This window comes from Pelecanus crispus, chromosome 1 (genome assembly GCF_030463565.1).
Source record: "Pelecanus crispus isolate bPelCri1 chromosome 1, bPelCri1.pri, whole genome shotgun sequence".
Classification (NCBI taxonomy): Eukaryota; Metazoa; Chordata; class Aves; order Pelecaniformes; family Pelecanidae; genus Pelecanus; species Pelecanus crispus.
Window position 1 is genome coordinate 58,730,394 of NC_134643.1, and position 11,562 is coordinate 58,741,955.

The 11,562-nt window shown below is 62.4% G+C and overlaps 1 protein-coding gene across 1 annotated transcript; it reads left to right on the top strand.

Moving 5' to 3' along the window:
• The first annotated feature begins 212 nt into the window (after positions 1–212).
• On the top strand, positions 213–9,410 carry NPTXR (neuronal pentraxin receptor). Its single transcript, XM_075717167.1, is given in 6 exon segments — positions 213–677; positions 679–819; positions 7,688–7,910; positions 8,025–8,269; positions 8,603–8,782; positions 9,186–9,410. Coding segments are annotated over 6 exon segments (1,479 nt in total).
• The last annotated feature ends 2,152 nt before the right edge of the window (positions 9,411–11,562 follow it).

Below are 11,562 nucleotides of genomic sequence, written 5' to 3' on the forward strand. Positions count from 1 at the left end.
GATATAAGCGCGGCGCGCCGGGGCCCCGGCGCCGGTGCTGCTGCCGGTGCCGTCCTTCCCCGCCGGCTTCATCCGTCCGTCCGTCCGTCCGTCCATCCATCCATCCATCCATCCATCCATCCCCGCCCGCTTTGTTTTCTCGCCGTCCGCGGGCTCGGGCCCCCCACGCCGCTGCCACCCTGAAGTTTCTGGCAGTGCTGCTGGCGGCGGGCATGCTGGCTTTCCTGGGGGCCATCATCTGCATCATCGCCAGCGTCCACCCGGCCGGCACCGCCGCTCCCGCCGCCGCCGCCCCCGCCGCCGACAATGACTCGGCCGCCGCCGCCCTCCTGCCCGCCGCCGACAAGGGGCTGGGAGCGCTGCACGGCCCCGCCGAGGCTCTGGCCAGCGCCGGGCCGCGCCTACCGGGCGGGCCGCCGCCGCCGCCGCTCTTCAGCCGCTTCGTCTGCACGCCGCTGAGCGCCGAGTGCCCGGCCCCCGGCCCCGCCGCCGGCCCCGGCCCCGAGGAGCTGCTGGCGCTGCGGAGCGCGGCGGCCCAGCTGCGCCGCACGGCGCTGGAGCAGAAGGAGCGGATCCGCATGGACCAGGAGACCATCCGGGAGCTCACCGGCAAGCTCAGCCGCTGCGAGGGCGGCCTGCGAAACCCCCCCGCCCCCGCCGCCGCTGCCGCCCCCCCCCCCCGCCGCCGCCGCCGCCGCCGCCGGGCTCCGCGCCGCCCCGCGTCCCGGCACCATGGGCCACCCCCCCGCAGAGCCGCCCGCCGTGCGGGAGCTGGAGGAGGCCGTCCGCGCCCTCCAGGACCGCATCGACCGCATAGAGGTGCGAGGGATGCTCCCGGGGGTCGGGAGATGCTCCCGGGGTTCGCGGGGGAGGGGGGGGGGGGGGGGGGATGCTCCCACACGCCCCGTTCCCCGGCCACGCTGCCACCCGCAGCCCAAAGCAGCTCGTCCCCCTCACGAGGCTTCGGGAAGGTTGTCCTTACCTCTTCCCCGAGGTCTCTGCCCAGGGGTGAGGGGCTCGCCCTCAGCCCCACTCTCTCCCCTCCGCAGCGGGGTGGTCCCAAGGGGCCAGGGCTGCCCTGCTTTCCCCCCCCAGCCTGCACCCAGGTAGGGCACCTCGCTCTCCCCGCAGCACCCACTGAGGCCTCCCTGCTGGAGCAAGGGCAGCTCAGCTGGTCGTCAGCTCAGGGCCAGATCCTGCCCTTTAGCAGAAAGGTAAATCCCACCTGATCCCGATGCATTTACGAACGGGACATCTCGCAAAGTAAAGCGCGGTGCCACCTGCCGCGAGCGCAGCACCCCTTCCCCGCACGGTTTGTAGGAGCTGTAGAGAAAGAGGCAGCCGGAGCCGCTTGCTGTGCCCATCACTGTGGCATCGGGCTGTTGGCACTCGGGACGTGGACCCTCCGTCTCCACTCTGTAGCACCCGTGCAGCGTGTGCCCTGTGGGCTGAGCCCTGGCCCAGCCACAAGCCAGCGGCACCAAAGGCTCTGTGGTGATGCGTGGGATGGGGCCCATCACAGGGTGCATGTGTGTGTCGATTTATTTGGGCTGATGTGGGCTCAGCATGGACCTTGGCAGAATTTGGAGGATATGGCCAGGGCAATAGTTTGGGCACGTGAGAGCTGCCGGAGGGGAGTTGTCTGATTTTCCTGAGAAGTTTGCTCCAGGTGTCCCAAGTTTTCTGGGGGTTGTGTTGTCCCCTGAGGTCTGCCAGGGGCCAGAGCTACCTGCAAGAAGCCTCCTGTGAGTCCTCAACCTCTTCATCTTCCCATTTGGTTCCCTGTTGCCCTCTCCACTCCTCCCTGGAGCACGGAGCTGGGAGGGGGGTCAGGCAGCTCCCCAGGAGGTCCCTCTCCCCAGCTTTGCCCTTCTGCCTCCCTCGCTGCAGCCATGCGTGCACAGTGGCGGCAGGACACAGGCGGAAAATTCAGAGCTACTAAGGTCACAGGCTGAGAAACGAGACCGGGAGAGAGGGTTATTGTAATAGATAGAGATATGAATGAGGATAGAAAGATGGGGAAAGGCAAGTAAATGCATGCACACGCCTAGGGAAAGAGCTGGAGACTGGAGGAAGCACCTGTGAGCTGCCAGAGTAATGCACGCGCACGCACGAAAAACCCACAGAGGCACGCCAGGCACGTGTGGGGAGAGGAGGATGCGCAGCCCGGCTGAGCACGATGCCCAGAGCCCGATGCAGCCAAAGGGAGGGACAGAGGCACCCCAAAACCCCCCTGCAGCCCCAAACAGATTCCCGTGAGCAGGATAACACAACCAGGCTAATAAGTGCACGTGCAGACAGCAGACGTGCTCACCCAGAAACAAAGGGGGGAAAAAATAAGCCCCTGCGCACGCACACCTGTGTGTGCATGAGGACCAGGCGATGCACGGTGGGATGGTGCCCAGGACATCAGTTTGAACCTTGGGGAGCATTGGGCCTTTAGCTGCTCTCTGGCTACGCCTTCCCCCTTCTCCAAGGGACAGCATCACTCGTGGACTGCCCTGGCCCCTCTCCCTGGGGTTTCTGGCGATCGTGGGAGGTTTGGGGCAGCGGAGGGTGAAGCTCACAAGGGCTGGAGCAGGCTCCCGTGCGTGCCCGGGGAGCCTGAAGTGATGCTGGGTCAAGGCTCACACACACGCATACTGATAGGGAAGGCAAGCAGCACATCACCGAAAACGCTCCCTTTCACGCTGCCGGGGACCCAAGGGCACTCTGCAGGGGAGACACGGCACCCCACCCTGCAGGCTCAGGCAGGCTGGATTTCGGCTGCCCTGGCTCCAGCCTGCTGTAATGTGCCACCTCGGCCGGCCCGGTGACAGCCACGGCCTGGCCAGCCGAGCCCTGGGGTCACACCTTGGCCATGCAGTGATGGTTGCCTGTGGCCTCCCCCTTCCCCAGCTTGCTCCCCCCTCCCCTGAGCAGACACCTAAAACTTGATGGCGGAGTGCCTGCACCTCTCCATCCCGCATAGCTCCATCTGTCAGCCCTGGGAACCTGCCTGGGGTACCCCATGGCATGGGGGGCACCCCCAGCACCAGCAGCTCTCCTAAAGGGAAGCAGGGACCACCCCAAAAGGTGACCTGGATAGGGACTGTCCCGGGGTGACTGCCAGTGTGGTGGAGGCTCTGTGAAACTCGGCGGGAGGGAAGGAAGGAGAGGAAGCCCTGGCGAAGCCCGGGGTGGCTTAGTCTCGGGAGAGGGATGAGACAAAATGCTGTGGGCCGCCTCGGGAAGGCTGTGTCCCAGGGCATCTCCCTGCCGGCAGCGGGTTTGCTGGCAGGGATTACTGCCGGAGGCTCCGGAGGGGGCTGGCAGAAGATCACTGATCTAATCCGGGCGCTCTTGGCCCCAGCTGTAAGGCATAACAAGATTTATCGATGTGCCGAAAAACCTATTAAGTCATTTGATTCTTAATTTTGGCGGCAAGGTGGCAGGGTTTGCTGGGGGAGGATGCAGGGAGGGCCCCCATGGGCTCGCTCTTTGCCCTCCACCATTTTGGCGGGGACGGGCAAGCATCAGCATGGTGTTCACATGGGGACATCTTCCATCACCTCCTCCTAACCCCCCTCAAGCCATCACCCGTGGTTTCCTCATATGCAGCAGCCTGGCTGGGCTTTTTCCTCCTGTTTTTGAGGGGTCGTCCCCCCTCCATGCTCTCTGCACGTGCTCACATCTGTACGCTCCGGTGCATCTTGGCACGCAGAGCCGGGGGGCCCAGATGCTCCTTTTCCATGCTTTTAATTACTGCTGCAAATGGCAACGGAGCAGTTTCAGAGCAGGGAGGGAATCGCCTTGGCCCCCTGGGCTGTGCTGGGGTGCAGATGCCCTCCTTGTCCCCATCGTCCCTTAGAGGGGAGCTGACCGGAATGGGGGACAGCCCGACGGGCCCTACAGGGGACTCGGCCTTGGCAGAGCCATACAACCTATCTGCTTCTCAGCCGGTGTGCGGCCGTGCCGGCCGGGCTGCGCCGTTGTGGCTGGCGAGCTGGCTGCTGGCAGGAAACCCGCAGGTAAGGGCATGGAAATGGGAGTGAGCTGGCTGCCTCCATCCTGCCTCCATCTCTGGCAGAGCGGGGCTGGAGAGCCCAAATCGTGGCAGCCCCGGGCTCTGAGTGAGGCTTCAGGCGGACAGGAATCAGCAGTGAGCTCTTCTCTTGCAAGGGAGAGGAGGAGGAGGGAGAGGCCAATGTGTCCCTGCTCACCCCCCACCCCGGGCAGTCCCTCCTGGAGTTTAATGACCCTCAAGCTCCTGCCTGGGTCCAAAAGGGACCAGAAAGATGGCAGGGTCCAAAAAACCCCGGTGCGGCAGGTGTGCCATCCTGCAGCAGTGAGCATCCCGCAGCAGCGGTCATGGAGGAGCTTCAGGAAGGCTGGGAAGATTCGTGGGTCTGGGGAAGGGAACGGGGCTGCTGTGTGCACACACCAGCTCAGCATCGTGATCCCTGGGATGTGCCGGGAGCATCGTCCCACCGGCATCCTCCTGTGGTCCTGCCCGCCCCGTCCCAGCAGCTAAGGTGGGCACTTGCATGCCGGTGGCCGAGGGGGAGTGTCGGGGCCCAGATTTGCCGGTGCATTAGTAAATGAGGCTCTGATCTCCTTACATAAATCAAAGTGAATATGCCAAGTGAGGGCTACAGCTCGAGCGACTGCATGCCAACATGGATGCCCCGGCCCCCGCCTTCCCCTCCCCACCCCCCTGCCAGCCGCTGACATTTAATATGATTAATATTACCTGGCATCTTTCAATCTTTTTTACTGGCTCCGGTGGCCAAAAGCGTCGAGCGAGCCTCCCCCGCACCCTCTGCCCACTCCCCTGCTGCCTGCATGGCGGCAGATGGGAAGCCGGGTGCATGCTGAACAGCCTGGGAGAAGGCGCTTCCCCCCCACAAAGGTCACCGGTAGATAACAGCTGCACAGCTAGCATTAATAATTTGGCAAATAATTTGATTTGGGAGAAGGATGCTCGAGTGTCAGCTCAGAGATGTGGAGGATGGTTCGTGGATGTCACCCAGCTTAGCACTGGGGGGATCACCCAGCACATCCCGGCTGCGGGGGGTGGCATGGGGAGGTCTGGTCTTCTGCGTGGCCATGGTCTGGCTGTAGGGGTGGGGATGGTGTCTGCTGGGATGCTTCTGGGATGATGGGGTGGCCCCCAAACTCTGCCAGATGAGGGTGCTGGCTGCATCCCTTGCCACAAGGAACATGGGGCCGGCAGTGGTTCAGCCGCTCATGTGGGTCCGGCTGACGGTGCCCTGGCTGGAGGGGCCAGGAGGAGCTGGAGAGAGGGATGGAGGGGGGAAAAACTCAGAAAAGGGGAAGGAATTGAGCAAAAGGGGAGAGACGGAGTATGTGTGCATGGAGGGGGGCATTGGGAGGAGATGCTCCAAAGCCAGAGAAATGAGAAAGCCATAGGGAAAAAAGTTAGAGGGAAGAAAATAGCAGCAGGGAGAAAAGCAGGAGGAAGGGGGAGGAAAAAAAAGCACTCAGTCATTACTGAATAATGTAGGGCAGGCTATCGGGGGCTAGCGAGAGTGACAAAAGCTCCCAGCCTTTTCTTTTTTCGTCATTAACAGATGGAGCCGTGCATGAAAGCAGGGACGTAGGCTCCAAACCCGCAGCTCGAGCAATCAAAGCGTGCGGCAGACAGGAGCGTGCCAGCCTCCGCCACAGCCAGGCGGCCTGAAGGGATCAGAAAAGCTCTCGGAGCCCGTGGGATGCGGACAAAGAGGCAAAGGCGACCCCCTCCCGCCTGTGCTGCCCCAGCTCCGCTTGGATATGAGCATGGGCAGCCCCGAGTGGGAATTATCCCTGCCAGGAGGGTGGAAATTAACCTTTCCATTTGCCTTTCCTTCCTGCCTGCCACTCTCCCCTGCTTCTCGGCCAGCTGCACTGGTGCGTCCCCAAGACCCCCCTCCAGTAAAGGGCTAACGCCCCATCCCCATCACCTAATCCATCCCTGGTTTACAGAAACCAAAGGCAGGATGCCCTTTGCCGGGCGCTTTTCCCTTCCCAGAGAGGTTTTGCTCTCCATGAGAGCATCCCCAGTGCTGCCAGAGCAAGCCGGCAGTGAGAGCTGGCATTTGGTCAGGGCTGGCAGATGTCCCCTGCATAACCTCCTTTCTTGCTGAGTTTTGGTTCTCCACGTTGCTTTTCCTCAAAAAACCTGTGGGTTTGTCCGGCAGACCCCATTGGAGGCTTTTCCAGACCCCAGGGTGTCACAGACACCCTCTTATTTGCAGCCTGAGTGTGCTCCTGCCCGGTGTGGGGCCGTTTGTGCTCACACCAACACTATCTTCTCACCCCCCCTTCCCTGCTACATTCTCCCTGCTGTTCCCATCCGCCAAGGTTGTATCCTGCGCAGCCAAATCCAGCTTTCCTCTGGCCCTCCCCTCCCCTCTGTTGTTCATGATGGATAGCAAAGATTGGGGGGTGACATGGGGGGGCGTCCCCGCCTTGCATCTTTGTGTGTGTGATCGTCAAGTCCGGTCCAGCCTGGAAAAGCGGGATATGGGGAGGAACTCAAAGCTGAAAGCCACAACCACAGATGAGCATGGTGACCTCCTCCAGACCAGCTCCAAGGCTGGGGGGGGCCTGTCCAGAGGAGCAGGGATGGCATCACCCCATGTCCCACCAGCACAAGCTGTGTGAATGTCCAGGGCTGAAGCAGCCATGCAGACCCCTCTCAGTGCCAGAGCGGCTGTGGTGACTGAAGGTCTGGCAGAGGCCAAGGCAGGGGCCACCACGGCCACTCCAGCACCTTCAGGAAAGTCTGGCAGTATGGAGAGGGTGGTCGACATCTTTCCAAGCCCATGGCAGAGAGCTTAACACCCCAAGGATGTGGGTAAGGAAAAGGGCTGCTATTTATGGAGAAACACGAAGAGTGTGGCAAAGGGTCACCGTCTCCCATCCAGCCCGGTTTTCTTTCAGCTGGGATGGGGTCTCCCAGCAAGGTGGGATCTGGGGTCTTTGCAGGGTGCAGTAGTGGTTGGGAGCATCTTCACCAGGCACCGGGTTTTGGATCAGCCAAGGGCAGAGTTTTGGTCTGGGTTTTAACCCTGATAGGACAAGACATGCTCGATATCCTCAAGTGATGGGTCATGTCTTGAGGACTGGAGGAGCTACCACTGGCCCCAGTTCTCCATGGCACCCCGAAGGCCCAGGAGAAGCTGGCTTACGCTTATGGAGAGCTACCTGCCCAAGCTGGCACGCGTGCATGCACCCCCGTGTGCTGGCTGAGCCGGGTTAAGAGGATTACAGCCCCGTTGTGCGATGTTAATGTGCTGGCCGTGGCGAAGCAGCCTCACCTGCGGTGGGGAAGGGGAGCTCCGAGCTCCTTCCTGCGTTGTCCCTTCCTCGTGGGAGGCTGCCCGCAGGAGCAGAGCCAAGGGATGACCAGAGCGCCCGTGTGTGCTGCCCTTGCTCTGTCTCTGAAGCAGCAAAAAGTCATTAAGAGCAGCCAAGCTTCATTCCACAGTAACAAACTCAGTGGGGGCTGTGAGAGGGGAGCTACAAAGTCAGTTGGAGGCTTTTGGAGAAGACCCTGCTGCAGATGTGGGGTTGTGGTCCCAACGTTGCCCGCAGTGGTGAGGGCTGGGCATGTCCTTATTTAACCTTTCACGGTGACACCGCGCTGAGTTTTGTCTTTTCTTCCTCCCTTCTCCCCTGTCATGGCTGCCGCCGAGTGCAGCAGGAGCTGCCAGCCCGCACCAATGGCTCGGCGCCCACCACCCCGGCACTCGCCCGTGACAGCCTCCACACCAAGATGGAGCAGCTGGAGGAGCAGCTCCTGTCCAAGATCCTGACCCTGCAGAAGGAGCGCCAGGCTGCCAGCACTGACCGCAGCCAGCAGCAGCATGACATCGAGAAGGAGCTGAACTCTCTCCAGAACCGGGTGACGGAGCTGGAGCATGGTGAGTCCTGCCTGACGGGGATGGACGTTGCGCGGGGCGGGTCCTGGGACAAGCCACCCTCATCCCAATGATGGGTGCTGACCCTCCTCTCTCCTCCCCATCCTTGACACATAGGACCGCCAGGCTACAGCCCTCCCGACGCCTTCAAGGTGACCATCCCGGTGCAGAACAACTACATGTACGCCCGCATGAAGAAGAGCCTGCCGGAGCTCTATGCCTTCACCATCTGCATGTGGCTGAAGTCCAAGGCCCTGGCAGGGCTCGGCACCCCTTTCTCCTACTCTGTCCCAAGCCAAGCCAACGAGATTGTGCTCCTGGAGTGGGGCACCAACCCCCTGGAACTGCTCATCAATGACAAGGTTGGTCCAGCCGGAGCAGGGATGGGAGGGAAGCCCCTGCCCTCATCTCCCTTGCTTCAGTCCTCCTGGGAAACGATGCTCCTGGGAGTTCCAGGGTGGTGGAGCTGGGAGGAAGGGGTCCATTGTGGAGGGGGGAGGCAGGAGGATGAGGAGGATGGGGAGCACGGCTCGCCAGGGTGGCTTTTGAGAGGGAGAAGCAGCACATCCAGATATCTGTAGAATTTGGGGTGCCACCACCCTGGGGGTGCACCGCTTGCTCTGTGAGGGGCTGGGGGGACGCCGGGGTCCTCTGGCAGTCCCACCGAGTGCCAGGCTCTTGCTTTTCTTGCGAAGGTCGCCCAGCTGCCGTTGAGCCTGAAGGACAAGGCCTGGCACCACGTCTGCGTGGCATGGACCACCCGGGACGGCAAGTGGTCGGCATATCAGGACGGCGAGCAGCGGGGTGCCGGCGAGAACCTGGCATCCTGGCATGCCATCAAGCCCCAAGGTGTCATCATCCTGGGCCAGGAGCAGGTACGTGCAGGCCTGCCACCAAGGGCTGCCGGTTCGCATCCCTGCAGCGCAAAGCTGGCCAGGGGGTAGCCCCCAAATGGGGTGAGGGTGGGGGGCAGCGCGGGCAGGGCTCAGCAGCGCGGGTGAGGGGCTCTCCAGCCTGCTCATCCGACCTCTGGGTAGGCCATGGGTGCTCATCATCATCTCCTCTTCCCTCTCCCCATCCCTCTGTCCCCCATTTGCTCCCTGCCTTGTCTGCTTGCATCTCCCCCATGCGTCCATCCTTTCTCCTCCTTGCCTTCGGGCATCTGGCTCTGCTGCTTCCCCTCTCCTCCACCCTGTTTGCCTGGCGCATGTGCATCCCCATCCCTGTCCCCATCCCTGTCCCCATCCCTGTCCCATCACCTCTCCCGCTCTTTCCCAGGACACGCTGGGCGGCCGCTTTGACGCCACGCAGGCCTTCGTGGGAGAGCTGGCGCAGTTCAGCGTGTGGGACCACATGCTGGCACCGGCGGAGATCCTGGGCTTGGCCAACTGCACCTCCCACCTCCAAGGCAACGTGATCCAGTGGGATGACCAGGCGGTGGAGGTCTTCGGGGGGGCCAGCAAGGGGGGCTTCACCGCCTGCGAGGAAGGCCGGAAGGCATGAGTGGCCCCTCGCCCCCTCCCCAGTGCCAAGGAGCCCGGCGGCAGCCCCGAAGGAGACAGCGGGGAGCCCCTTTCTCCCTTCCCAGACCGCCGAGCCTTGCTGCCGCACCGGGGCAATGCTCAAGCCCCCTGCACCGGTGTCCCGGGAGGGAGCAGGGGGGCCCCGGCAGCCTCCCTCTTGCCCTCGTGCCAGCAGCACAGCTTGTCCCCCATGGGTCTCACCTTGTCCTGCTTTTGTTTTGGGAGGACCTCGCCATACCCACAGGTGTCTCCGGTACAGCGAGGGTCCCCGCCACATCGGCCCCAACGGGGAGAGGGAAGGAGACCTCCGTCCACCCCAAGCACGGTCCAGCCTTGGTGGGATGCCAGTGTGTGGGCATCCCCCAAGCGCATCCCCTTTCCTTATTTATTTCTAGTGCCCCACTATCCGGTTTTGTGAGCCCGTACTCCAAATGGCCGTGAGCATCTTCCCCGCCAGCCCCATCCCCTCTTCTCCTGCCACCCTGTTTTTTCAAGCACAGCCCCGGGGAGGCCAAGGCAGGATGGCAGAGGGTGGGCAGGGCAGTGCTCCCCTCCTGCACCCCTTCCCCTGCCTCTGCTGCCTGTTCGGGCAGGGCTGCCCGAGGGGAGTCAGGCTTTCGAGGCAGAGGGAAGCAGAGTGGGACTCCCGCCCAGCTGGGGGTGGTCAGCTGGCCATCAAGGGAACAGGGGGAAAGGGGCAAAGCATCTCCCCCAGCCCTGGCCGAGGGGGAGGGAGTGCAGCACTGCCATCGAAGGGGGTGAAAGCAAGAAAAAAAACCCAAGGAGACGGAGGTTGGTGGCTGGAGGAGCCCTGCTGTCTGTTCCCCGGCCTTTTGGGTGCTGGATTGGGTTGCTGCCCTCGCCTCCGCCTGGGACCCCTGCTTTAAGCTGCTCCTGGCCAGGGACAGGGCTGCTGCCGGCCTTGAAACTGGGTGGGGGGTGATGGGGTGGGCAGGTATTTTCCCTGTGGAGTGCCTGAGAATACGCTGTTTCCACACCATGTGGTCACTGATGTCTCAATACATGAGTGTGTGTGTGTCGGGGGGGGGGGGGGAAGGGTTATTTTGGGGGTCTCATGGTTGCTCAATGCGGTGTCCAGCTTCCAGTGCTCCCCCCTACCCCAAGTCCCACTTTGTGCTTTCGGTGACGGCTGCCCGCCAGCCCAGGGGAGGCGAAACGGGCAGAGGGGACAGCCCCGCCACCCAGCATCACCCTCCCGCAGGGTCCCCGCTGGCCGTAGGGCAGCTCAGCCCGCCGGGGGGGACACGGCAGAGACGGGGCACAGCCCTCGCGTCAAGTGGGAAACACCGTGACCTTCATGCACCCTGCCGAGCCGCCCCCTCTTCCTCGCTCGCTCACACGCTTTCTCTAATGCACGTTCGTGAAAGGGGCCCCTGACGCGTGCCCGTGTTGGGATGTTTCTTTTGTAAAGCTGATCGTGAACAATAAACATGACGTTTTTCTGTTCGAGCCTCCCATGGGGTGTGAGGTTGCTGTGGGGACAGAGGGGACCGGCTGGCCCAAGCCGAGGTGTCCTTCCCCGGGATGCTCAGGGTGGCATCCCTGGAGGGAGACGGCTGGCCCACAGCCAGCTGCGTAGCTGGCATTACAGAAACAGCATCGCAAGGGTCTGGGTATCATTGCCCCAGGATTGGGGAGGAGGGGGCGGTCACAGTTTGGGCATCTCTCACCTGTCCCATTGTGGAGCAGCATGGGGTACAGGCTGCTGCTGGGGGGAAGCACCACTCCGTGGAGGAGGAACCATGACAGGGAAGCAGAAACCAGAGAGAAATCATGGCCTCCAGGTCAGACTGCAATGGCGAGGAGCTCACGTGGGGTATAAATCTAATTAAGTACTAGTAATGAGTTCCTGACCTAGCTAGGCACAAGCTGGTTCGCTCTTGGCATGGCTTTTGGAGCCGCCTATTCTAGAGCAACCTGTGGCTAGGTCTGCATGATGCTTTTGCCCCTCGGTGGGTCCTCTTCCTCCTAGGAAAGGCACAACTTCACCCATATTTGGGGAAACAAGAGCATAAAGCCAGAGGGCCCAGTTTTCCCCAGGGCCCTGCCATTGCTGGTGTGCTGGCTCCTCGCTGAGCCAGAACCTTCCCCATGGCTCTCACTGCTCCTTC